At 40.4% G+C, this 27569-nt stretch overlaps 2 protein-coding genes across 4 annotated transcripts; one reads left to right on the top strand and one right to left on the bottom strand.

The window, feature by feature from the left end:
* Positions 1 to 3750: 3750 nt before the first annotated feature.
* LOC103056809 (GTPase KRas-like) lies at positions 3751 to 10306 on the bottom strand. Of its 3 annotated transcripts, none has more exons than XM_015889315.3 (5): positions 10148 to 10306; positions 8445 to 8577; positions 7524 to 7702; positions 5798 to 5957; positions 3751 to 5052 (listed from the first exon to the last, which is right to left on the bottom strand). In XM_015889315.3, exons 2-5 carry the CDS (start codon positions 8553 to 8555, stop codon positions 4942 to 4944), a joined length of 561 nt encoding a protein of 186 aa, XP_015744801.1. In that variant the 5' UTR covers positions 8556 to 8577; positions 10148 to 10306; the 3' UTR covers positions 3751 to 4941. The 3 variants fall into 3 exon arrangements, with proteins under 3 accessions (XP_015744801.1, XP_007435456.1, XP_007435457.1); XM_007435394.3 differs by having other exon boundaries at positions 10181 to 10281; XM_007435395.4 differs by lacking the exon at positions 10148 to 10306 and adding an exon at positions 9735 to 9814.
* Positions 10307 to 16915: 6609 nt separating this feature from the next.
* On the top strand, positions 16916 to 27440 carry LOC103055340 (galanin peptides-like). Its single transcript, XM_088142750.1, has 5 exons — positions 16916 to 17379; positions 18696 to 18750; positions 21495 to 21584; positions 21669 to 21743; positions 26744 to 27440. Exons 1-5 carry the CDS (start codon positions 17248 to 17250, stop codon positions 26800 to 26802), a joined length of 411 nt encoding a protein of 136 aa, XP_087998876.1. The 5' UTR covers positions 16916 to 17247; the 3' UTR covers positions 26803 to 27440.
* Positions 27441 to 27569: the final 129 nt, after the last annotated feature.

The raw sequence follows: 27569 nt of genomic DNA, 5'->3' as shown, positions 1-27569 counted from the left end.
GTTGCATCTAGGTACTGGTACCTGGATGATTAGTTTCTTGTGGCCTAAACACAGATGTTGCTGCAGACTTTGTGCCTTTTATCTGTTAGTCATCTGTGTTAATCTCCAGAAGTCATCACTTAATCATTCCTGTTTTTTCCAATTCATTGGAGCCTTCCTCAAGGTTGACTTCCATCTTTCTCCCTTGAAATCACGTGATAGGGATACTGACTCTGGTTCAGGACCTCCTTCATTACTGCATAATTATCACATGTTTGCTAAGTTTTATGGCTTTGATTAATACTGTGGTACAATTTGCCAGATTTCAAAGTGTGACCACCTACAAATACAATTCATGTAGATGTTCTACCACATTATGAACCCTCACTCCACATGCCTTGTCCTTCTATTTCCTGTCCAAGACTCACCTCTCTGGTGAATGAATTGTGTCAATCTAAGTAAAGGCTACCATTTGCAAATGCCATATCCTATGTTGTTACCTCTAATGCATCCCTTTGGAGATGAGGGAGTTCACTCTGGAGACCTCAAAGTGCTTGGCCATTGGGATACAGAAGAACAATGGCTCCACTTCCACTTGAGCTTCGGGCCATTTACAAGGATTGCCAGACTTTTGAATCAGTTTTTTGATGACAAACAGTTCAGGTAGAGTTCTACAATACTATTGTTGTCTTCTAAATACTGTATATAAACAAGAAAGATGTATGCTTCAACTTTTCTTCACTTAACCATTGATTCTGGTATTGAGGCTTACAATATCACACACTTATGTCAATCCAGCATGGATAATATTCTGACAGGTGGCAAATCAGGAGCTGCAACTTTATCATGTTTCATTACATCTTTGCCCTCAGTAGGCTTGTTTGATTCTTGGAACAATGCCCAGTCTTAGTTTTGCAACATAATCTGTCCTCTGAGTCATGTTCTATCCTCTCTAAGGAGATATATTTTTTCCACTGAATAGACGAGGGATTTCCAAACTCTTCAGCTTATCGACCCCCTTCATGAAGTTTCAGATTGTTCATCGACCCCCCAAACGTTTATTATATAAAAATAATTTAATAAATACAACTTTAATAGTACTATAAATAACAACAACAATAATAATAGACAATTCAAGGCTGCTGTTGCTGGTGGCTGACCATCCAACCCTGGGTAATACTGTCTTGTGACTAGCCACCTCACCTTCAGGACTAGGGACTGGCTTAGTGCTCTATAGAGACCCTAAAAGATTAATTGACCCCAATCAACCTTCCATTATTTATCCATCACCTATTGACCCCCAGCCATTTACTGACCTCTTTTTGACCTCCAGCCATTTATCAACCCCTTGGATAGTCCCATCGATCCTTGAAGGTTGATATTGACTACTTTGGGGAATCCTGGAATAGAGGATCTTTTCTATGCCTTCTCACCATCCCATCTTAAAGTAAATCAGTATCTGCAGTGCTGAGAGAGCCATGCTTCTCCTCTCTCTGGCTGTTGAAGGTAACAGTAGCTCCTCTATTGCAGAACCTTTAGAGGCTTCATACTGACATGAAACTGCTGGGTTGATGGCAATTTTCTCATCCTTGTTTAAAGAAGTGTTTCAGGTGGCATGAAAGCCTTTCTCCTAAGTTATGCATGGAAGTAGACTAGATTTGTCAGAGAGTAGATAGGAAGAAGTTATTGTAGAAAACTGCATTTGTTGAATCCAGATGGCTTGATGTACCCCAGATATTTTGCTACTGGTTCTTCAATTCCTTTTGTCTCTAAAGCCTCAGAGAAGTCTGAGAAGTTTCATAAAGGTATACATAGCCTACTTCATACACGTCTTCTTTCCTGTTATGTCATTGCTTCTCATCTTATTAATGTATAAGCCTTTGAACTCTTACCAGTTGTGTTCAGTTGCTGTCTTTTAAGGCTGCATTTCTGATAGACATTACGTCTAGAGACAGTAATTTCTGTGCTAAGTAGTCTCTTATTTTCAGTTTTGTATGGGTGAAATGGCTCTTCAAACAGATACAGATTTCTCCAAAGTGGTTTCATTTGAATAACCTTTGGTTTGCCATCTTTCTTTCTGAATCTATTCTTGGATATAGGTGATGGGTGCTTTAGTTTTTACATGGGTTAAATTAAAGCTTGGCACAAATCTGAAAGGCTTTTTCTGTATCATTTTTGTCCACAGAATGACTTACCAACTTCTTTTCAATTTTTGTCACATGACTTGACAGACTGTATGAATTGATCTTTTGCAATGTCAGCATCTTCCAAGAGCTTGGTTTCTTCCACATCACTTTTTTGAGGAGTCTTATCAATCCTTTGCACAGCAGCCATTCAGTCACATTGATCTATGTGCATTAAACATGTAACCTCTTCTTTCCTGACTGGTACTTGCCCCACCTCCTACAGGTAGGGTTCCCAGGTAAGTATCATAGAAACCTCAAGAAGCAGACAAATCACTTATCCATAACTATGGATCTTTGAGTGGTCAAGCACACAACCCACCCACCTTTGAAAACTGTACTGAGAGAATGTTTATCAACGGTTGTTCATCAAACTGGAGAAAGGCATTGAAATATGGTCAGTGAAATATTGAAACTTGGATGAGGAAGTAGAGGGAATGCTTATCAAAACTGCAGATAACACAAAACTGGGTAAAATAGGATAGTTTATTCTTTTTATAGAATCACAATGGAACACAACCTCCAGTCATCTCTTCACTCCACCCCTCCCAATCATTTTAATAGGCTCCGGAGCTGGAATGCAAGAATCCAAGTGCCTCAAATTTCAGTGATCACCACCAGACTTTACATTACTCACCTAAGAACAAACTTCCTAGTTATCATTTTCTTTCACTAAATGAAAGGTCATGAAATGTTTCTGTATTTGCTGACTTTATAGTTGCTATTCTTGTTAGCTTTCCTCTAGCATGATCCTGGATTTCCCTTCAGTTTCCTCAAGAATTGGGATTTGGAAAAAATCGGTAAGTAAAGAAGGAGGCTGACTGGAGTTCCACTGAAAGCAATAACACTCATTTCTATAGCAAATTAAGCAAGGAACAGGTCACCTCATCTTCAAGAAAATATACTTGAAAAGGTAGCACCACTAAACCCCCCCCCCAAAATAACACTCCATTACCCCTAAAACAGGGGTAATTTAAAAGCTGTGTGTGGGGGGGGGGGAGAGAGAGAGATTTTCTCTTGGGAGCCATCTTCAATTATACTTACCTTAAATCAAAAGGAACAAATTACCAAGCCCAAATCAAAGACTGGGCAGCAAGTACAGTAATGTAATACATAAGCGATTCAAGTGAGTGGATGGGGCCATACAACATGAGCTTACAATGTGGCGCTGTATCATAGAAAGCTACTATGAGTCTTGAAAATGTTAGGATTCAGAACTATTGGAGCAGAGCAAAAAATATTCAAGAGCAGAAGAAGACATACTTCCACAACTTGTAACTATTTGAAAGGTCTTTTACAAAAGGAAGAATGTTGAAGTACTCTTTTTTTTTTAAAGTTCAGACTTATTGATGCAGAGTAAACATCATAAGTTTAAAAATAAAAAAAGTTAAAAATTCAAAATATAACAGTGAAATTTGATATAAAATCAACAATCAGTTCCTTAAAAGCCTCCATGTTACACTCCTGCCCTCCAAAAAAATTTTGTTCTAAGAAACACTATAGCCAAGATAACTAACAGTAAACTTGAGAAGGATTATACTCTTCTGAATTTGACATTCTCTTAAGAAAAAAGATATTGGACCTCATATCAGGTAGCTTATTCACAGGTTTATTCCAAGTGGTGGCATGTATTTATTGTACAGTTCCTTAGGAACATAGGTAACAAAGGATTTTGAATTGGGGGAGGGAGAAGAAAAAGTTAAATATACAAAAGGACAATATCAGATATCTTTAACAGGATCATAATTCATAGTTCTTCTGTTTTCTCACTGCCAATCTCAAGTACCTATACTTCCTACTCCCAGGGATTAGACAAAATGTTCAGATGATTAAAAGGGAGAAAGCGGATAAGAGATCTTTTGATCATATTTCTGTTTTCTAAGGTGTGTAAACATTACCATATTCCCTAAGACATGAATACCCATTAAGTAAGGGAAACAACAGCGATAGATTATATTTAGGATGTTTCACAGTGCCAGGATTCAACCATCTTCAAAGAAGAGTTATTTTTCAAACAGCAATCATATGTCACTGCATTTGGAAAGAAAGTTTCTATATATTACCCAAATAGTCCTACTTCTCTTTCACGCTGTTGATATATCATCATTTCTGGTTCAGTTTAGGGAGCACAGGAAATTTTGCTCAGAAATTACACAAAACAAATCAAATGAAAATTAGGAAGAGTCAAAAAAGTAAATATTGAACTTAACCACCCAGAAAAGCTGAGCACCATCTATTTTAATACAGAGGGCTGAAACAGCTAGAGTGGGTTTGGCTTTCTACATTTTGGCAGTTGGTATTTCTTATTGTCACCTTCAGTCTTATTTGTTCTCCAGTAGCAAAAAAGGTGACACCACATCTATTTGACTTTTTCTTCAATCTTGCAAAGCACCAAAGTAAATAAAATGCTACAAAAAATGAGAAAGACCACTAATACTCTGAATGAAACACTGCCTTCCTGCTGTTACTTCAATTTAGTTTCTGGGATCAGGTTACACCAGATGATTTTATGGAGTAATCCTTATCATCCTATATATAGGATATTTTTTTTTTAAATTGCAGAGAAGCAACAAGACTATCAAATGTGGTTATTAATATTGGTTGTAATGTCCACGTTTTAAAAGTAGCAAAATAACTGACATTTGAAGAACACCACCACCTTTGCTTTCCAGCTGAAAAGGATGAGGGGACAAGGCCATCAGAATTTATCTTGCAGGCTGGGAAAATACCCAAACTCAAAGGTTTTTTTCACACTTCCAGCAGTGCAATAATGTCTCTTTTAGAGGATAATACACTTTCTTTTAGAAGATTTCTTCTTGCGTCCATTGCTGATCTTTTCTTTGTGCTTTCGAATTTCTCGCACCAGGGTATAGAAGGCATCTTCCACTCCCTTTAGATGAATGAGAGAGTACAAAAAGTGGAGAAAGATACAACAGAAGGCTTTATTAGTTCTCCTTTGAAAAAAAATTAGATATATCAGCCACTTTGATTTTTATGAAGTAGGATTTCAAAACCCAGAGTTAGACAATAAAAGGGATCAATACAAAGATCCCAAACATCTGTGTTCTTCCTAACTTTTCTTAAGGCTATTATCAATAGGCAGAAATATTTGGGGGGGGGAAACACTGTTTTTATGTACAGTAACCTTGTTTGGTCTTTTTTTTTTTTTTTACCATTAGTGGTGAATAAGCTAAGACACAAACCATTTATTTAGTATCTACATTCAAAAACCTCTCTCAAGCAGGAAATGTGTAGTAGCAGAACAATACCATGTTGATAAACATCTGTCAACAAGATGCACATGAAATGAGAGGATTACCATAAATCACACAATAGCTCCTAAATTAGAAGGGTAATTTTATATGAATTTTATTTCTACCCTGTTAGGTATGAGCACAATATACTGGCTTATGGTGTGAATCCCACTGCTTGATTCAATATTAGCACAACTACTGTAAAGCAAAGCAGCTGACATTTGGCCTAGTGCTGAATAGCATTTAAATAATGAGGCTGTGAAATCAAACTGAAATACAGCAGTTGTACTTGGATATTATTAAATGTGTTTCTAAATAAAGTTAGAAGTCAAATCTACAAAGCTAGCATGCTAAGCTTATCCTACATGCACAATACCACACCTGTCTGGTTTTGGCAGAAGTCTCTACAAAGGGGATTCCATAGCTTCTTGCAAGCTCCTGAGCTTGTTTAGTATCCACTGTCCGAGAAGGCAGGTCACACTTATTGCCAACAAGGACCATGGGAACATCATCAGAGTCCTTCACACGATTGATCTGTTCCCTGGAATTACATAGGAGGAAAATGTGAATAAGGTGCTTCTAACTAAACCAGCAGTTCCTAAATTCAATCCTGGGTTTCCCCAGATTCAAATGAAATATATACCAGTATTTCACTTTGGTCTGTGTGTTCTCTTACATTTAAAGCAGACTGACTGAAATCCAGATTACATACAGTATGTATTAGAAACATAGGTCCCTTTCCCCCAGTTTTGTGCTTCACTATTCAGAGCTGTGAGTCTGAATGGAGAAATGATAGCATGGGATGGGGGTCCTGAATCCTTTCTCTTCTGGCCCCTTTGCTGTTTTAAATCCCATCCCACAATCTCTTTTCTCTAGTGAGCAAAACAAACAAACAAATTGGGATAAGTTATCTCAAGCAAAAAATATCCAGGCCAGAATAACAGAACAGCTTTACCAATAAAGCTTTTGTTTATTTGTTTGATACAAAAATACCCTAAGTATTTGAAAGGCAAATACATATATATGCAACTATAAGTGCAATTAGTCTGGGTGTAAAGAAAAGGCTGAAAATTTCAAAATTGGAATAAAAAAAATGAAGTAACCATATCTGCATCTGTCTGTCTGTCTATCTTTTTTAATTGTACTACTTGAATTTAGAGTTGGCTTGCTGCTCATTTACTTTTCTAGACAAATTCTGGTTTTTTGGAAAAGAAGACACTTTAAATGAATTTTTGCATGCACACACAAAATGAACTTCCATCATATTTTCATATGATTTTTATTAAAATTTTCACAGAAATAAAAGATAAACATGAAACAATATAAAGTAAGATTAAGAAAAAAGGTGAAAATAGTACAAACAGACAAAATAAAAAATATATAAAGCAACTTCTGATCTTTACAGCAGTTACAAACATGTACTACAGGTAGTCGTTGCTTAACGACTGTTCATTTAGCGACTCTTCAAAGTTATGACAGCACTAAAAAAGGTGACTTAAACTGGTGCCCAAAGTTACAATCATCGCAGCACCCCTGCGATCATTTGATTGCGATCGGGGCACTTGGTAACCAGCTCGCATTTAGGACAGTTCCATTGTCCCAGGGGTCATGTGATCACCATTTGTGACCTTCCCAGCCGGCTTCTGGCAAGCAAAATCAATAGGGAACTGCATGATTCGCTTAACGACATGATTCACTTAACAACCATGGTGATTTGCTTAACAACCTCAGCAAAAGTAAAATTGGGTCCAGTCACATGATTCGCTTAACGACCACATCGCTTAGCAATCTAAATTCTGTTCCCAATTGTGGTCGTTAAGCAAGGACTACCTGTATCTCTCGTCCCTCTTTAAACTTACATCATAATACACTATCCCATATTCATCCCTTTTTAATCAGCAAATCTATAAATCACCATTTTTTTCCATTTTCAACAAAAAGTCTATAAGAGGTTTCCAGTCTTTAATAAAAGTAGTTGAACTTCCATCATATTTTCAGTATTACAGAGGTTTTTGGTACTCTTGCCAACATCGCTACTGGAAAGAAGCTGACAAAAATCAGAATAGATGCTGGCTGGTGGACCACAGAACTTTAATTGTCCTCTTACCTATAGTGGTGAACATCTTCAAAAGACTTTGTATTGTTGATAGCAAAGACACATAGGAAGCCTTCTCCCGTCCTCATATACTGATCACGCATGGCACTGTATTCTTCTTGCCCAGCTGTGTCCAGGATGTCTAAAAGGCATGTCTCTCCATCGATAACCACCTGCTTCCGGTAGGAGTCCTGGATTCAGAAGCACCCCCCCCGCCAAAAAAAATGTAACCACGGTAGGAACATGGGAGAAGGAAAAAATGACAGACAGGAACAAGGTGATACTTTGTCAGAAAATTACTGTAGATAAAGGTCTCTCTACTAACAGAAAAAAAGGAGCCAGTCCTGAGGAAGCTAGAAAGATTACAGCAGTCTTTATGAAGGGATGGGCATCCTTTTGGTAGCCAGAAGTTACACCTAACCACTGGAGTGGAGAGATGAGGTAGGTGGAGTGATGATGCAAATGGAGGTAGATGCTGTCTTACATGGCATGATCAAGATTTTCTGCTTTTCTCTAGGCTTTTCGGTTTTTTGTGGGGGGGGGGTTAAACTATGTTAAGCCTATTCAGCCTCTTCATCATGTTAATCCTAACTTCACAGTTTGTGTCTTTCCCAGCTAAAAAAAAGGGGAAACGTGAGCAATTGTATTGGGGGGGCAATGGTTACCAAAAAAAGGGGTGGGGGAACTATATGCAGCCCAGAAACCTTGAGCTGTGCAGTCTTGTATAAAAAGATATGTAACTCATTAAAAAGGGATTCAGCAGGAGCCAGAAATTCGCAACCAGTAAATGTATCTTTTGTGTTTTGAGAATCCTAGGAAAGACAGTGAAATAGGTGGCAGAGTCAAAAAGCACTGAACAGAGTAGGCGAGGCAAAGAGAATGAGGACATTGGGCAATTCAAAGGTCAGTGCCAATGCTGCAGTGATTATATACCTCTATAGTGGGATCATATTCATCCACAAAATGATTCTGGATTAACTGTATGGTTAATGCACTCTTTCCAACACCACCAGCACCCACTACTACCAGTTTGTATTCTGTCATCTCTGCTGGGCTCCAGGGCAAACTAAGGAAAACAAAAGGAAGTAAGATCAAAAGAAGACACTGCAGTGAATTCAGTTCTTTCCCAATATTCATGTGATCTTAAAATTGCATTTTGCCAACTTTCGGAAAATTTGCTATTTCTTTTTGAAAAGCAATGATCTGCAATGGGGTAAGCAGATAGGATTTGGGGTTTGAATCAGATATATGTTAGTCTGCTAAGTTTTTTTTTTTAATTTAAGGAATGACGTAAAGAGGTTTCTTGTCATTTAACTTAGAAAAGTTCAAGACACAAGGATTTCTACCAATCTTTCATGGGGACAGGAAACTTCCAAAACTGGCTGGAAAGGGGGAAGCCTAACCCTCCACTAACAATTCTGTTAACCCCAAAATTCTTGTTCTGGGTGGACTTCTCTCAGTTTCTGGCTAGTATAGTTAGTTACCTGTCCCACTCCCTTTGTCCCTTGGTTTTCCCTATATGGGTGTGGCCTTTTCTTTTTGGTCCCTTTTTTTGACCACTTTCTATGATTTCTGCCTGTCTCCTATCTCTGTCCCTTTATCTGTGCCCACCATAACGTATTTGTACCTGCTACTGGCTGTTTCTGTAAACTTATCCATCTGTATCTTGCTGAATGTGTTTTTTGATATGTGCTCACTTTCCTGTTCGCCCCTCTGTTGGGAATGTTTCTCTGTGTTAGAGAAACATTCCCAACCATTTCAGAGCAGATGCATCACATGGCAGCCCCACAAAACAGATGAACCATGCAGCTCCCCACAAAGTAGATGGACCATATGTATATATTCCAAATGTCCCCACAGGTACTAAAAAGTGGGGGGTTCTGAGCTGGAGTATAACTCTGGGTTACTATTTCTTTATACAGTACCATTAAGGTGCACTGTACTTCAGTCTATTAGCATGTAAGTCCCTTCCCTACAAGGCTTGAGAGAGAAGAGAGAGAAGGGAAATTAAATAGAGGGAGACAGTTATATTCAGGCATGGCGCAGAAACTAAAGGAGTTACCAAAGGCGTCTAAAGGATTACATTTCATGGAAAAATACAGAGACACAGACTAGTGAAATCCAGAGCTCGTGATTTTCAGATACCTCCTTCAATCCTCTCTACTGTGTACAAGGTACTTTCATTGACAAGTTAGCAAGTCTAGACTTGCTGAATCAGCGCACCTGTAAAACGCAAGGCATGCAGTCGCCACTTCCAATAAGAAAGGCGAAGGGCCACCGAAGTCAGCTTACTGGCAGCATTCTGAATCGCAAACTCCTTCCCTACGGGAAAAGGCGAGCACCGCCGAGCAAACCTGGATTATGGCCCGTGAACTGGTCCTGCAAGAGCCTCACCTCCGCCGCGCGCGCGCACCACCCTATACCTTAACTGCCAGGATTCCCAAACAAGTGCCCCGCCCTGGTGCAATCCTGCAATGGCTGCACAGTTTAAGGACTTGGGCAAACTCGCCCACCAGCACCCCGCCAGAGTGAATCCTCAGCCTCCCTTTCCCTTCGTCCCCGATCATCCAAGCGCTCCATTCCTTAGCGCAACTCTCGCAATTAAACCAATGCACCCCTCTCCCGTCTGCACTCACCCAGCCCGTAGAAAGGGGAAGGAAAAAACGCACTCAGGCACCCCCCATGAGGACGGAGGGTTATCGGTGTCGGGCGGTCTCCTTCTCCAAGGCCAGGGCCTAGGGCCGGCAACGAAAAACCCCTCCCTCTGTAGCCTGACAGTTCCCCTCTGCGCCCCGCCACGCAGGGCCGCCCAACCAATCGGCTGAAGGTACCGCCCCAGAACGGCCAATCGGAGACGCCGATGCCATAGAGACGATGCGAATGGGTCAGGCTAGAGGAGCTGCTGAATCGCAAGAGTATAGGGCGGGGAGCGGAGAAGAGAAAGCAAGAGTGTCAGCCGGAAGTGGTGCGAACCCGGATGAGGGGGAAGAGTGTAAAAAGAAGAGCCTCTTTTCGACTCTTCTTTTTTTTCCTATAGAACAGCAAATGAGTGGGCGGTGGAAGTAAAGATCGGCGAAAGCAACAGTGGTAGCTGAATGGAGCTTCTGTGTAAGGAGTAGTGTATCTGTAACAACGGGGGAAATGCTATTGTCACTCCCAGTTTACAGCTTCTAAAACTGTTTCTCAACCTTGGCAACTTTAAGACGTGGGGACTTCAACTTCCAGAATTCTCCAGCTAGCCTTGCTGGCTAGGGAATTCTGGGAGTTGAAGTCCACACATCTTAAAGTTGCCAAGGTTGAGAAACACTGTTCTAAGGACTTGGTCGGTATCTGGTGTAGATGGCCCAATAAAGCAGTAGTTTTGTTGTTTGCTCTTAGCTGTGTTTGATCAGCTGCAGAACTTATTTTAGTGGAAGGTATTCCAGTGTTTTGTTCATGTCGAGCAACTCTAAGGAGCCTTTGCCATGTAGAAATTAATAAAAATATCTTTCCTTTAAGAAGGCACTGCTTCCCCATCTATAGCGGTGGAGGCTGTGTTATGCTGTGTATTGTGTTCTGGGGGTGGCGGCTTTTCTTGCCCTGGATTTTTTTTGATTGTCTGCTTTTTTAAGCTGCTGTGAGACTGGAAGGATTCAGTGGGATGAACATTGAATAAATAATAAAAATTGTAAGTACTGTCATAGAACAGACTTTGTGTACAGTATGGATGTGTATAGACAACACTTTCCATCATTCCCTAGTCATCACTGGCATCTGGAAAATATCAAGTTGGAGAAAGTTATCCTAAAGGGTGATCTGAGGGCCAGGAGCTTTGGGCTACATACTCCTATCTCCAGGCAACTGGAATCCAAACTTGCCTGTATACTGAGTCACTTAGTATGCCCAGCAAAATGTTACTATCTGCCACCTCATATAAAATGGTTTGCATTCACCACTTACACAAGATTCTATTATTGTAGCCAATCTCAAAGTAGTTTTAGCCTTCCTGTGTTGATTTCTTGGTCTGATCTACCTAGTGGGGCTGACCTCAGTCTCACAAGTCTCATTGTACTGTACCTCTTCCTTATCCTCAGAGTTCAGTGAATTAGGGAGATGTCTGCCTGAGCTTCTTAAAGGAAATCAGCCCTGACTGCTCATTGGAAGGATTGATAATGAAGCTCAAGCTCAGATACTTTGGTCACCTAATGCAAAGAGAGGACTCCTTGGAAAAGACCCTGATGCTGGGAAAGATTGAAGGCAAAAAGAGAAGAGGACGGCAGAGGAGAGATGGTTAGATAGCATCACTGAAGCAATGAGCATGAAACTGAGCAAACTCAGGGAGGCAGCGAAGGACAGGAAGGCCTGGCGCAATATGGTTCATGGGGTCACGAAGAGTCGGACACGACTTAACGACTGAACAACAACTGCCTGAGCTGCTTCTGGATGTTATCTTGTTGTTCTGGACTTAAAAAGTGCTTCAGCCCCTTTTGCCTAGGTAATGATTCCTGCATATCTCCATCAGAGTCATCTGCCTTACTCTCAACAAATGTATAACTTTGAGGAGTGGGGACTCCTTTTTTGAGCTCATGGACATTGCTGCTCTTGCTCAAAGATTTCTGGTTTGTAGTCTCTTTAAAAACCATGGAACGTTACAATAAGTAATGAACAATGGATGTGCAAATATGCTTTTTGCACCTTACAAGAGGCCTTTGAGGGCCTCCTTCTATCCTTGAGAGCTTATTAATAGCCTGCAAAGCAGTTTGGACCTATTTAGTCCCCTTCCTTTCTCATAGTATCCTGAACTCTTAACTTGAATCTGACTCTTTCCGGAAAGCTCTTCACAAGACTCAAAAATATGGTGGGGAGGAAAAGACAGGTAGTTTTGTGATAGGTGGCACAGGTGCTCTAATTGAGCTATTAGGAAAGAGGGTCCACTTGACCTCAAAACAAGCCAGGTAACGATGAAAGTCTTTCTGCTAAAGCCAACAGGATGGCAATTGAAGAGATGTAACAAAATGCTGCAAAAAGCCGTCTGAGAAGAAATCAAAGCTTAGATCTGCTTCTTCAACCCAGTACCTTCCGGATGTACAAGACCTAGAATTCCCAGTGCTGCCAACCAGCGTGGTCATTGTGGATGGTAGCACAGTGTCTTGTGGCACAGAACATTCCAGGGAGTTAACAGAGTCTACACAAGCTCCATGGAGAAGATTTTTATTTAAGAAGAATCATGAAACATGCAGATATGGAGCAACATGGGACGGTCTGTTTATTTTCAAATGTAGGCTTTTAAAAGTACAGGTAGTCCTCGTTTAGCAACCACATTTGGTTCTGGTGGCTCAGTCGTTATATGAAGCAGTCGCTAAGTGAAAATTGCATGGCTGCGACTGTGCTTACGATTTTACTTCAGCTTTGCTTTGCTTTGCTTTACAGCATCAGAAGGATATGCCCCCAAGCAGCCAGCTGAGGCCAAATAACAGGGAAGGTTTCTGGAATTTGACTCACAAGGAAGCTGGGTAAAAGAGCAAATTATAGCCCTTTTTCTCCACTCCCCTGCCTTTTGGAATGCTCCAGAATTGGAATACCATTTCCAAACACACATACTAACACATGAAGACCTTACAGGCTGTGCTCATTTAGCAACTGCCTCAGACAGTGACCATTTGCAGTTATGACGGTGATGAAAAATCCCTGGCACTGGGATAATTAGCAAGAAGAGGATTGATGTTTATATGTACATTCTTTTGAAAGAAAGGGATTACAAGAGAGTAAGCAGGCACATAATAGGGAATACACATCAAGAGGAATGGCTAGCAGTTGTTTGGCTAGTGAGGCAAACAAAAGCCTTTTGTGTGAAACTGATTAGGGCAGTGTTTCTCAACCTTGGCAACTTTAAGATGGGTGGACTTCAACTTCCAGAATTTCCCAGCCAGCATGGCTGGCTGAGGAATTCTGGAAGTTGAAGTCCACTGTCTTAAAGTTGCCAAGGTTGAGAAACACTGGATTAGGATCTTGTCAATTTCAAGCAGCAGCTTCAGAGAGTTGTAATCAACTACAGTAATTAAGGTCACAGAGCTGAGCTTGTTAACCTGCAGCTAGCACTTTCTACAGTCCTGCTGTGAAAAACAGCTCAGGAGGAGAGAGTTTGTTTAGGCAATCTCCAGGGGTGGGTGGGGGAAACCAAGTGGTCAAGCACAGGACAATGCATGCTGACTGACTGTAATGGCAAACTCATGACCAAGGAGGAGAGAGACTCTGTGAAGGTTGTAAATGCAGGCATTGGTCCCAAGTTACTTTTTCATCACCATCATAACTGCAAATGGTCACTGTCTGAGGCAGTCGCTAAATGAGCACGACCTGTAAGGTCTTCATGTGTTAGTATGTGTGTTTGGAAATTCTAGGTTCCTTTTTCTCATACAGTAGTTGGTTGCTTCTTCCTCTTTGGTTGGTGATTTATTTCTGAAGTAGCTGCGATCCCAACACAGTACCCACAGATGCAAAGTGATGTTCAGTTTAGGTTGTTTTAGCTTCTTTTTGTTATAAGCAAATTCAATGGAAGGTTGTCAGATGGCACATAAAGAGCCAGCTGCGGCCTCACATTTATTTCCAAAAATCTCTCTGGGTCCTAGTAGTGTTGGATTAGGAGTGAGGAGATCCAGGTTCAGGTCCACTTTCATTCGTAGAAGCCCATGGGTGTTCTTGGGCCAACCGCATTCTCTCAGCCCAACCTACCTCACAGGGACAGAGTGGCAGTGAAAAATTGGAGGAGGGAGGGAGTGCTATATAGGTTGCCTTGAGCTATTGAGGTCAAGGTAGGATACAAGTCTAACAAACGATCCTATCTACCTCAGAGACATTGTTAGACATTTAAAATGGTGGATATTTGCAGCCTAATGCTTTATGGAAAAGTGCCCTTAAAAACGTCAAAGCTAAGCTTAGGTAATAACATCTTGGGGAACTAGAATGGGTGGCTTGGAGTAAGTTTTCCTTCTGGCCAATGCAGGGGGTGTCAAACAAGTCAAGATGGTAGCCACAACCACATGATTGATGCTATGTGGCTGCCAGTTGACTTTTTCTGACATCTCACAGTTGCTCCTGGGTCAATGGCTGTTCTGTGAGAATGCCTAGGATGTGTTTTCAACATTTCAAGGGTGCACACTGATAGATGGAAGACTGAGAATCCCAGTGCTATAAATAAGATCATATAGCCTGGCTGATGTTATGTAGCTGGTAGATTGATGTGACATTAAGGTTAGAATTTTTCAGCATTCCAGAATAGGAGTAGGCAATTTTTTTGTGGCTGGAAGCATTGTTTTTTGAAACCTCAATTTAGGAGACCTCACTTTAGGTACAATAGACAAAAGTTATCCCATACACTACATGTTTCTGCTTATCATAAAATCTCCTCCCTCATTTTATGCATTTGTAAAAGTCACATTCCCATTTTACAGAATGAGCAAAATATGTATTTTACACATATATTATTACACACACACACACATATATATATATATATTACACACACACACACACATATATATATATATGTATATTATATCCACCATTTTAAATGTCTAACAATGTCTCTGAGGTAGATAGGATTGTTTGTTAGACTTGTATCCTACCTTGACCTCAATAGCTCAAGGCAACCTATATAGCACTCCCTCCCTCCTCCAATTTTTCACTGCCACTCTGTCCCTGTGAGGTAGGTTGGGCTGAGAGAATGCGGTTGGCCCAAGAACACCCATGGGCTTCTACAGTATATATATATCTATATCTATATATATATATATCTGCAAAATGTACAAAATAAGTACAATACAAATAAGTAAAATCACCTTTAGATTTAATAGACGTTGTGCTTTCCCCCTTGTCTGTGAAATCAAGGGCTTATTGTGAATATTTTCAGCCTCTTCTGAGTGCCATGTGGACCTGATGATATCATTGAAATGGGTGTGGCTGAAAGTTTTGGCCTGTTGGCTATTTGGCAGGGTTATGCAAAAAGATGCATGTGGTCTTCTAATGACCTGTTAAAAATGTAAATGTCAAAACACTGACTAAAGAAATCGTGATGTGGAGGATCACAATGTGGATGGGTAATATGTGAAGCAGCTCTAAGATTGATGCTATTTCAGATAAGGTTAGTGAAGGATAACCAGCAACCAGGACTCTGCTTTTCTCCTGCTTTACAAACAACATGGAATGTGTCTCCTACTTGTAGTGGCACTCCTCCAATTCATTGAGTAGTCAAGTAGGGCTAATTACCCCAATTTTCTATCCATTTTCTGACAGAGGATGTGAATAAACACTAAAAGAAATCAACATCTCCCCTCCCTCCCAACACAAGTGGGTCTCATGGGACCATTATTGTCAATTATACAGACATCCCTACAGGCTTTGTCTGCAGAGTAGTGACGCACCCAAATCCATGCTTCCTCCCTCTATAAAACTTGGGTTCCTTCCTGTCTTGGGAATCAGAGCTCCAGCAATTCAATAAAGAGATTAAGGTATGATTCCTCAAATCTGTAAAGTTCAGGAGTTAGGTGTATTGGTTGGTGGGTGAGGGTAATTTGGAATCTGGCAGCAGCATTTACATGGGATATAGGAGGGTTGCTAACTGTTTTTCAAGGTGGGTGCGTAACAGAAAACAGTACTGAAAAATGTATCTATAGAGTTTCTACCTGTTGTGCTGCTGTTCAATGATACAAGAATCCTATTAACTAAATGCGTGTATGCCTGTACCTACCAAGCATGCATACAATATGCCTTCAGGTATATAGACAGTCTCAAAGCATTTTGTTTGAGATGGTCTTCTAAGAATGTAGAGCAGTGTTGTCCAAACTTGGCCACTTTAAGATGAGTGGTCATCTTAACATGCTGGCTGGGAAATTCTGGGAGTTGAAGTCCACTCATCTTAAAGTGGCCAAGTTTGGACAACACTGATGTAGAGTATTTTCAGGAACTGGAGGTCAGAACTCATAGGAACCTGGATTGTGGGGTGAAGAAAAATCTGGACCTCAGTTAATTGTCATGTGAGCATCATAGCTTGGTGGTAGAACACTTGCTTTTTTATGCAGAACATGGAACAGCATTTTACCCAAGTTTTGCCTGCTTGCTCACATAGTATAAGATAAGTGTAAAAATAGCAACTTTCTTTAACAGGTACTAGCCATGTGTATGGAACTAGAACAACCCATTTTAGACTGCAAAAATCTGGACAATCACTAGATGGCATCATTGACACAGAAAACACTAACCCTTTGCTGCCATCTGGTGATTATCTGGATTTTTTGGCAAGTTGATCTGATAGCCTTAACGGAACTGCAATTCCCATAATGTCTTCTAGCATGCAAGGTGGTTGTAAATTATAAGAATTATAATTCAGAATGCCTGGACAGCTATGGTAAAAGACTGGGAGAGGCACAGAAAAAAAGATACTCTTCCTTTTTAGGGGTCACACAGCACGCTAAGTCTAACTTTACTTAATCATGATTTACTGAATAAAGCATAGTTTACACAATAGGTAGACCATGGTTGGGTTCAGACAACATGCTAATCTACAAGCAAACCGCATTTTGGTTCAGCATGTTGTGTATTACCAACCATAATGGTAATGTAATTTCAGATAAATTGTTCTTTGTGAGTTTATTTATCAAAATCAGAAAATTGCTGACTTTTAAGAATCAGACGATAGCAAAATCAAAGAAGATATTGGCCTCCTATTTTACAAAGGAAAAATTAATTAGCAAAGAAATGTCATATGATGAGAAAGTGGCATTCTTTCTCTGTTTCTCCCGTTCCTTCTATCCAGATGAGGAGCTCTTGGTATGCCTTTTGCTTTTCCTTGCTCTTCTGCGGGCTGCTTGGGGACTGTTTTGGAGTTGCGCTTGTGGTGAGTTGTATCAGATCCTCCAAATCTATCCTGTCCAATTTGCTGGGGAAGAAGTACAGCATCAGGGTCTGGCCTCCACATGTGGAAGGAACAAAATGGTAGAAGGCTGTGGTTATGCCATGGACTACAGAATTTCAGATTGTGGGTTCCAAGTGTGAATGCTCCATGGCGTTTTGTTTTTTAAAGCATATGTGTGATTAACTGTGGTGGATAACTGCACCAAACATGCTTCTGCTGTGGTATTTCTGTCCAATCAGTAAAGCACTTTCAAGGTGAAATGGGATCTGACTTAGTGCAGGTTGTGTTTCATAGAGTAGTTAGCCAAATGGAAAAACATGGTGGTAGCATGTTCTGTCTCAGTTCTTTGCTAGCTGCTTGAGGCTGTGAGAAGGTTTTCAGAGGATCGCTGATTTCACGGCCTTTCTCTTGAGAGGATCTTCCTCAGAACAAGTCATAGATATGTTCTATGGCTACCTAGCCCACGATATATCACTATGATAAAGTAACCTTCAGAACAATGTGAACACCATGTGTCCATTAAAAGAAAAATTGGGAAAGGAGAGACCACCATCTTTCTTGGTTCAGATGATGGGACTTCTAATTATTATCTTTTTTTGGTATCTTCCATTTTTCTCTCAGTTCTGGAAGATATTTAACAAGAAGAAACAGAACAGTGCAATTTTTCTCCTTTCTCAAGATGGATTTCTCTTTTTCATTCCTTTGAAGTGAAATTTTGCAGATCCTTTTTTATTTTGTAGCCAAAATTCTGCTCCCTAAATCATGGATTTTGTCCTTTTGAATTTCTGCCCCTTTCTCCAAATCTAAAAATGGACGCAGGATGTAATTGTTGAGAGGATTTTGATTTATGATCAGAATATCCAGCCTGTGGATTCCTTGTGCCACTTATCATTTCATCTGGAATTGCTTCCAGCAAGTAACTAAGGACATTAATATTTTAAACTCCCATAATTTAAACTTTGTTATTTGTGGGAATTTAGATTCCTGTAGTAGACTAGGGACTGTCTTAAAACTTGTTCTGCTAAGGTACTCTGATTTGACTTTATTTTTGAGGGGGGTGGATTTGAGAGGATGAGAACTACAGATGGGCCTATATGTATAGATATGTAGCTATCTGGTCACAGATGATGGTAACATTTCTCCTTAGCATTATTAGACAGGCTGTCTTGAATGGAACCTGGGAAATTAAAATGGCTGATTCTGATTGCACAGTCACAAGATATGGGAAGTATATGGATGCCAAATGAGGCGATCACAAGTTTAGTTTAACATCATGTTTCTTATTGTTGCTTCGGTAGCCCAAGGACAAACGTGGATGGACCCTGAACAGTGCTGGATACCTGCTGGGACCCCGTAAGTTGGTTCAGGATTTCACTGACAGGAATAAATAGGGCTAAAGAGAAAGCTGTATTAACTTCACATGGGCAGAAATCCCACTGAACCTAATGACATGCGGCCCCTAATGACCCCTAAAAAGCAGCAGGTGATCAATGTTGTTATTTCTGGTAATTCTTAATGGGCTTTTGCTGACCAGGACTGAATAACGAGATTGTAAAGACCTGTTTATAGATAAGCGATGAGATATGGGATGAAGAGATTGTTTGTTGTACCTTAAGAGAAGGTGATAACTTGTTAAAATTGTTTATACTTGTTGTGACGAAGGGGGAAGTCACTTCTTTATATACATCGTTTCTTCGTCTTTGCTATACTCTTATTTTTTCTTTATTTTCTATTTTTTTCTTTCTATTTTTCTTTCTATTTGTTCATGTACTTTCTACAGTGGTACCTCGGGTCACGAACTTAATTCATTCCGCGACTCTGGTTGCGACCCGGATTGGTCGCGACCCGAATCAAATTTTCCCATAAGGTTCAATGTAAATACAGTTAATCTGTTCTGACCCCTACGAATTTGGTCGCCAACCGATTTTGGTCGCGTCCCAAATCAAATTTTCCCATAAGGTTCAATGTAATTACAGTTAATCCGTTCTGAACCATATGTATTTTTTTTAAAACCACAAAAATATGAAACAAAATACAGTACAGTGCAGTACGAAGAGAGAGAACGCTGACCTTGCTCGAGGCGACTTCTGGCGTGGAGGACAGGAAGGCGGGTGGGGAGGTGGTTATTGCTTGGAGGGAGAGTCCCCCTCCCTACAGGAAGCCACGACCACGTGTCATGGCAGGGAAAATGGCCGCGGATCCTGTTTGTCACCCGATGTGGAGTTCGTGGACGGAAGCAAAATTTTGTGAACGGTGCTGTTCGTGACCCAAATTGGTCGTGAACAGAAGCGTTCGTGACCCGAGGTACCACTGTATTTTTTATTTTTATCCTTTTATTTTTTGTAGTTTGTATTAGTTTTTATCTGTTTAATCTGTAATGTTTGATAAAATTATTATATAAAAAAGCAGAGGTGATCAGAGCAACAGCCTAGCATCAGTACATCCAGTGAAACACAATCTGGCTGCAGTGGTTCCTAGACTGCTGGGAGTCAAGCAACCATTATGTGAACAGCCAGCTACTAGCTTCTCCGTTATCAGTGGAGAGACCTCCCTCCCTATTGGTTCATAGGAAAGCTTTTGGAAAGAAAATTAAACAGTGTTTAATGTAAGGGGATATATTCATTCTAAATGGAAAATAGTTCAGCTGCTGGAACTCTTGTAACTCCATCTCACGTAGCTCAATAAATCTTGCTAAAGAGAAGTCTGCTGAGAATCATGCTTCACTTTTAGGCAACTAAAATAATCAGTTTTAGGCAGCTGCCAAAGAGCCCGACATATGGCTGATGCTGCTAGTCATGCTGCATCTTTTCCTTTTTTACCTTTTAAAAACATTTCTTTAATCTGAGAGCTGGTAGTTTGGCTATGCGGATGCTCTGTTTGTCAATGTTACTATAAAAATACAATATTCCTTTTTGCAACTAAATGGTATTTCCAAGGGAGGGTTCACATGTGATCAGGAAGTTCTAGAATTTAAATTACCTAGCTGTACTACTGCCATTAAACATTTGTCACAAGGAAGGGAATGAGTAGGATAGTGTTTCTCAACCTTTTCAACTTTACATGGCTGGTTGGGGAATTCTGGGAGTTGAAGTCTACCCATCTTAAAGTTGACAAGGTTGAGAAACCCTGGAATAGGAAGAATCATTCCATAAGGTGTCATAATCTTTCCATAAGGTGTCATAATACCACTGATGAATGATGACATCTATATATCCCTAGAAAGTTGAATTTATGATAATTTTTATTGCCTGCAGAATGCACTTGCAGTGAACACAGCCATTTTATATGTTCTGTTCAAATAACATTTTATAGGTTATGACAATAGTATTTTCCGCTCTTGAGTGAGATGAGCGTGGACTAAACTTGAAATATAAATAAATAAGTAAATAAATAAATAAATAAATAAATAAATAAACTTTCATACTGCAGCTTTCTCCAGTCTGGCATTTTCCACTGGTGCTAGATTGAAGCTCCCATTATACCTAGCTAGAACATTGTAGTTCAGGCTGGAGGGTGCCAGGTGGAGAAAGGCTGGCTTGTCCTTCAAATACCTGCAAAAGAATAAATAGGAAGTAGTCAATGATGCTTATCAGGAATTGTACCCACCTCCCCACTGGAACTTTATTTTGATTTCCCTCACTCATGCAGATGAAATCTATAAGAGTCACTAGTCAACAAAAACATTACTGCTTCTCCTGTGGCTTCTTGATGGCCTGAGAAAAGCCAACTAAGGGGGGGGGGTGATGATGATAGCAGCAGCATCTTCCTTCTAAGATATAGAGTGCTTCCACATGGAGGGTTCCTAGCACTACTAATGATAAGATTTAGTGCCGAAATATGGGGAGGTTAGAGGTAGAAAACAAATTCTGTGAACGAAGCAAGAAAATTGCATGATAAAAGCTTCACCTGGAAGTCTCCCAATTCTCTTCCTATTCCCTAAATTCCCTGTTTGCTCACTGGCAGTGGGGTGATTATAAAGCGCCACCTGTCCATCCATCAAGTGGCTATTGGTTTATAAACCTGGTATAAATCATTTCTTTTTTTTTCCATGTAACCTGCAGCACTTCTTCCCTTCTACTCCCCTCTCCCCAAAGCAGATGCCCATCAGACGTTGCCTGATAAAGGAGGTTTGGCTGGGAAGCGCGATGCAGTGGAGGACTTGTACTCTCTGGGGCAGGACTCTGTGGGTGAGCAGCCTTTAGCTGGCTTTTCTGAACTCTTCCTGTATTTTCCATTATTTAGCCCTTAATGCCATTTCCTCCATCTTTCAGCACCAATTGTGCAACCTTCTGATTACAGCATCCTCCAAACTCTGATGGATTTTCTCTCCTACCTGAATCTCCGAGGTGAGAACAGATAACAGGTTCTTGAAAAGGAAGAAGGGTGTGTGTCTAGGAACCAAGAGATGGAAGCACCACAGCTCAAGGAAAGAGCACAAATGTTGCATGCAGGAGGATCCAGGATCAATCCTGCACTGCAGATTAAACAGAACCTGAGGTGGTACACAGTGAAAAATATCCTTACCTCTGTTGGAGAGTTGAACAGACAAATCTTCTCCAGCGTGGAGCCCTCCAGATGTGTTGGGATGGCAACTCAGAATTCCCAGCTGGGAATTTTGGAAGTTGCGGCCCAGTAGGTTACCAAATAGAGGAAGTTTCTTGGAGATTAGGGATAGGCAGTATTTTTTAGCTAAAGTGTACTTAGTAGTAATTACAAGACTGTATCTTTTCATTCTAACGAAGTGGCTGCTATGAGGTGGGATTTGGCTGTTCAGAACTGGCTGTCACAGCAACTGTCAAACTAGTCACAGAATGCCATTTACCAGAAGACAAACCGGTTAGGTTGTCCTTGCCATGCTACAGTCACCAGGTTTCTATCTATGGAGTAGGTATTACTAGCTAGATGGCAAACTATCTGATTTTTTAACAAGGGTAGAGCTGATTCTTGTGGCTGAGAGTGTGTTTATACCAATACATGTAAATGTGGGGTGCTGTATAGCTATAGGGGCCGCATTTGCCTTAATTGGCTCCTCCTATATTTACTAATAAAATTAGCCTTTTAAAATTAGCTCAAATTTAACTAAAAGCAAATATGAGTCTCACAGTGATACTGTTTTAAGTATAAATTGCTATTTGGATAAAGTTTTGCTTTGCCTTATTCCTTTCCCCATCTTTTCTCACTTCCTTTAAGTTTGCCACTCTGTGAGCTCATCCTCACCCCCCTAAGCTGCACACAGACATGCTTAGCCATGTCCTCATGACATTGCCTTCATTCTCATTCCCAGCCCATGACTGAAGCAGCATAAAGTCACCTTAGCTGTTCCAGTTTTAAAGGAGTGTTTTCCACATTTTTTTCCACGGATGTAATCCAGAATACTTTATCACTGATGTGGTTGAAGGATCTGCCCAGCTTCTGTTGGTCACTAAGCTGCTGTAGGCACACCCCTCTAGTCCCTGCAGACTGCTCTCCATAGCTGTTTTGACCTGTGCTGCAGGAGAGACTGGAAATGTTGCTTCCACAGAGCATCTGTCAGTGCAATGCTTGACTGGTGTTTTCCAAAGGACTTCCTATATACAATGTTCTTATGAAAGAGTGCTACATCTGGTTTTGTTTTTGTTTTTTTTTACCCACAAAGGGTTTTGCGTGGGCATATTTTTTACTGTTTTTATTACTTGGGGGTGGTGATGACATTTTGTCTATGATGTAGTCTACTTCTGGTTGCTGCTTATCCCAGACTCTCAGGGCTAGCACTGACATTCCCTTGCAGGGCTAATTGAAGACAGACCTTGCTTATTATTGATTTCTTGCTTTACCCGGTGCCTGATAGGACACATGGGTGGAGGAAGAGCATGGGGTGAGCAGGAGGGGATGCTCTGGATGTTTCTTACAACTCATCCTCCACCCTTATGATCTAAAGCAATGATGACAAACCTTTTGGGCTCAGTGTGTCAAAAATTTGGAAAATGCTTAACTTGACTCTGCTGGCGTGTCCTGCCCCCACCCCAGACAAAAGAGAAACAATTCTTTACATATTCATTTATTTTAAAAAATTCAGTCCAATCATGTGTGGTGCTATGTATTATATAAAGCAATGTCAGATAATTACAAAAATGAAATACGAGTACAGTGGTACCTCTAGTTACGAACTTAATCCGTTCCGTGACTCTGGTTGCAACTCAAGTTGGTCTCAAGTCGAGGTAAAGTTTCCCATAAGGTTCAATGTAAATACGGTTAATCCATTCCGCCCTCCGAATTTGGTCGCACCACGAGGCAAATTTCCCCATAAGGTTCAATGTAAATATGGCTAATCCGCCCTCCGAATTTGGTCGCACCCTGAGGTAAATTTCCCCCATAAGGTTCAGTGTAAATACGGCTAAACAGTTCTGAAACATATGTATTTTATTTTTAAACCTCAAAAACCTTCCAAACGCCACAAAAAACTTCCAAGCGCCACAAAACACACCACAAGCCTCACCGAATATCTCCTTGCTACCGCGATCTCGCCCACAGGAAGCCACGACCGCGTGGCAGCAGGGAAAATGGCCGCAGATCCGGTTCGTAAGTCGAGGCGGAGTTCGCAAGTAGAGGTAATTTTGGGGCCGGAGCTGGTCGTATCTTGAAAAATTCGTAAGGAGGGGTGTTCGTAACTAGAGGTACCACTGTAAAACAAACTTTGGTAACTCAAACGAGGAGAATAGTTGTTGGGTGTTGGTGAATACTGGAGTGTCACCCAAAATGTTGTGGCGTGTCACCTTTGACGTATGTCATAGGTTCACCATCACTGATCTAAAGGCAAGTCTAGCTCTCTTTTGAAAGAGCACTAAACTTGTGTGCCTAGACCTATGTCCCAAAATAGTGCCGCTGATGTAACACACTCTGTCAGCTATTTTTCCTGACAAGTCACAAGTGCAGAGCAGTTTTGCACCTGTGACCTGTCAGGCGGGTAACTTGACAGCTGGCTAAACTGCTGTTCAAACTATCCGCCTGCCCTGATCCAACCCAGCCCCTCCCACCCCATACCAAGGAAAGTGATTGGTGATTGCTTTCTACCAGCAGGGGATGCTCAGTAGAAGGAGAAACAAAACCAGGGGAAACTACTAACCACTTTCCTGAACGTGACCCACATTAAAGCTGTAAGAACTGCACCAAGTAGTTACTGGCTCGGTAGTGTAGCTTTTGCAGTGAGTGATGCACAGAGGAAAGCACATTAACCCAGCAATTTAGCCATGTCGCTTCACCCCCCTTTCTCCTATATCCCCCAGTTCTGTCTTACCTCTTCCTGACTGTTTGCAATCCAACTCTTTTTCTTAAGCAAAGAAAAGGCTAGAGTTCACAGTGCCTGTAGGAACATGCAACCGATTGCCTCACGTTGACCCAAACGTGTAATCTCCCATCAGCAATTTGTTTTTTAAATCCTGCATGACAGCATGAAAGAAGAGCAGCCACAGAAAAGTCACATTTGCACATCACAATAAGCCTGAATTGCTGGCTTCCCCTGGTTTACTATGAAAAAAAAATGTGCTGGGGTAGAGAGAACTCATTTGCCTGCACTTTGTTCCCCCTTCATATGGCTGGATTTAAAAAAAAAAACAGTGGAAACCCTGATTTACTCCCACTTAAAAGGGGTGTTTGGGAGCATTAAGCAGGAAGTTGGATCTTACAGGGTGTCTTTCATTTCTGGTTTACCTTGTCTACTATAATCAATTGCAAAGCAAGTAAGAGGCATGCATAAGTTTCACATTAATATGGGTCGAGCCATTCAGTTGCAGATAAGCCACTTGCCCCTGCTGGTGTTCTCTGGGTCAGAAAATCTAAAAAAGTGGATATTGCTAATTTTTTTTTTTTTTAAACAGCAACAACTCCAACCAGAAAGGATCATTCATACTGCAGGCATGTGATATGTGCGGGAGCTTTTAAATGTACGAGTTAAGGGGCAGTAGAAACTTTGTATTTTGTCCATAAAAATGTTCAAATTAAATTCCAAACCTTTTCAAGCAGAAGCAAACCATGATAACACAAAAATGACACCACCCTTGGTGAGATCACACAAATGCTGCTCTTATGAACTTGTGTTTCACTATCAAGCACAAGTATGTAAATTGCAAAATTTTTGTCATTTCCCTCCTCTCCTCTCCGCCCCACCTCCGATGTCCATGATTTTCATGTTGGGGCTGGGAAAAATTTTTCTCAGAAACTCTGAAGAGTAAAAGTCAAGAAGGACCCTGTGCTTTATTTCAGTATCAGGCAGCTTTCCATTTTCTAGTCCATCAAATATAACAATTAGAGAAAAAGAGAACTGCAGCCAGGGACGGATTAAAATCTTTATAATGCTTAGGAACTGTCATAATCATTGGCCTCTGACATAAATCTTTAGAAAAATATTGGTGTTCTAGGTAGAGACCCCATAATAGAGCTTACGTGGCACTATCCAGAGAATTTCGGGGATCAAATTTGAAATGAAACCACAATTTATTTTATCAGGTATAATTCCAAAGCACATTTTAAAAAGTGTAATTTATTAAGATACATGTTCACAGTTGCGTGTATAAACTTTGCACCATACTGGAAAAAAGACATAGTATCAACAATCTCATATCTATTTATCAGAAGTTTAAGCAAGAATGGCTTCCATATATATTACATATTACACAACCGGGTAAATACAAACATTTAGAGTATGGTTTTTAAAGCTTACATCACCAGGCACTACAAGTCAGTTGGGGTAAAAAGACAGGGAAGTCAGAAATTAAAGGAGGAAAGATTTTTATGATCTGAAGAGACACCAGAGAAATTAAATATTTACCTATATTATTTTTAGGAGTTTTTTTTCTTTTTTCTTTCTCTTTTTTAAACATGCATAAACAATAATATAGAGGAGATTTTGGCATTAAACTAAAAAATGTATACTTTTTTGATATCATAAAAATAATACATTCTGCTTGGAACCCTTATTAAAGTCCTATTGAATAATAATTGCACAACCTCAGTAATTATCTGTTTATTCATAGATAATATCTTTTTTGTAAATATACTTTTGTTTAAAATAAAAGGATTATAATATGGCTAAATAATAATAACAACAGAACTATTGATACACTTCTTAAAAGAGGGAAAGGAATATATATTTGTATATCTGTATATGCTGTATCATTGTGTGGGTGTGTGTATGGATATATATAAATAATAGAGCTTTCTAATAACTTGACAATGTATACACATATATACCAGATAGGGGAAACTGTGTTAGATTTATTTTTAGAGCATGAAATGTTAGGAGCCAAGGACAGTTGGGTGTTACATGGGTAGGACTGGGATAAAATCTCAAAACATGCCTTTTCTTTTTTAGATCAAAGAGTGATTGGACGCCTGCCCCTCCCAGTGTCAGAAGAATCAATGCAACAATAGCCTTCTTCAGCCTGCGCCCTTTAGAGCTGCTTGTAGTCCCCCAGTTCCTTCCCTGTGTCACACATGCAGAAGTTGGTCGGATCCTTTGTTCTATTTTGCCCGCTGCTCATCTGTTCAGCAACTGGCTCCAGAGAATCCACTTCTAGCCAGCCCCCCTTGCCAGTACCGCTGGCCACTTTCAACCTTATGCTGTCATTTATTCTCACATTCTCTTACACAACACCCATAACCCTTCTTCTGGTGGATAATCTCTTCACTTTTCCCCAAACAATTACAGGATATACAACAATACCTTAATCTCCCCTTGTCACTACAGCTTCATGTTTTTAACAGACATTGGCACGCTTCTTTGGGGTCTTATTTAGGGCAGAGGAGTGCCTGTCAAAGAGGGGATGGATGTATTGAAATGTCAGTGCATGGCGACGGGCATCCATGTGTCCCCTGCTGTGTTTTTGAGCCTTTATGAGAAGGTCACAAATTTGGTTATACAATGTGCAGAAGGTGCTTGTAGAAGGTGTTACTTTGAGTCCCTGGCATCTTCTTTAAACTAATTCACATTTCCCCTTTCAATAAAGCAATTTTCTCCTGCTTATGGTGCAGACAGACAGGGCAAGAAGGCAACATGATTCACCTATGGAAAAGGCTGTGTAAACTCTGTATTGAATAAATTCTCTCTTCTAACTTACCTTGTTTCCAGAATGGGTATGTTTGGCCAGTGTTGTGTCAGGGTGAGTGGATTCAAATTAAATCTGAGTTTGGTTCAGCAA

This window comes from Python bivittatus, unplaced genomic scaffold (genome assembly GCF_059951505.1).
Source record: "Python bivittatus isolate LINGU-HERP-01145 unplaced genomic scaffold, Pbiv_v1 ctg000440_np1212, whole genome shotgun sequence".
Classification (NCBI taxonomy): domain Eukaryota; kingdom Metazoa; phylum Chordata; class Lepidosauria; order Squamata; family Pythonidae; genus Python; species Python bivittatus.
Note: the sequence above shows the minus strand (reverse complement) of the source record. Positions and strands in the feature narration are given on the sequence as shown.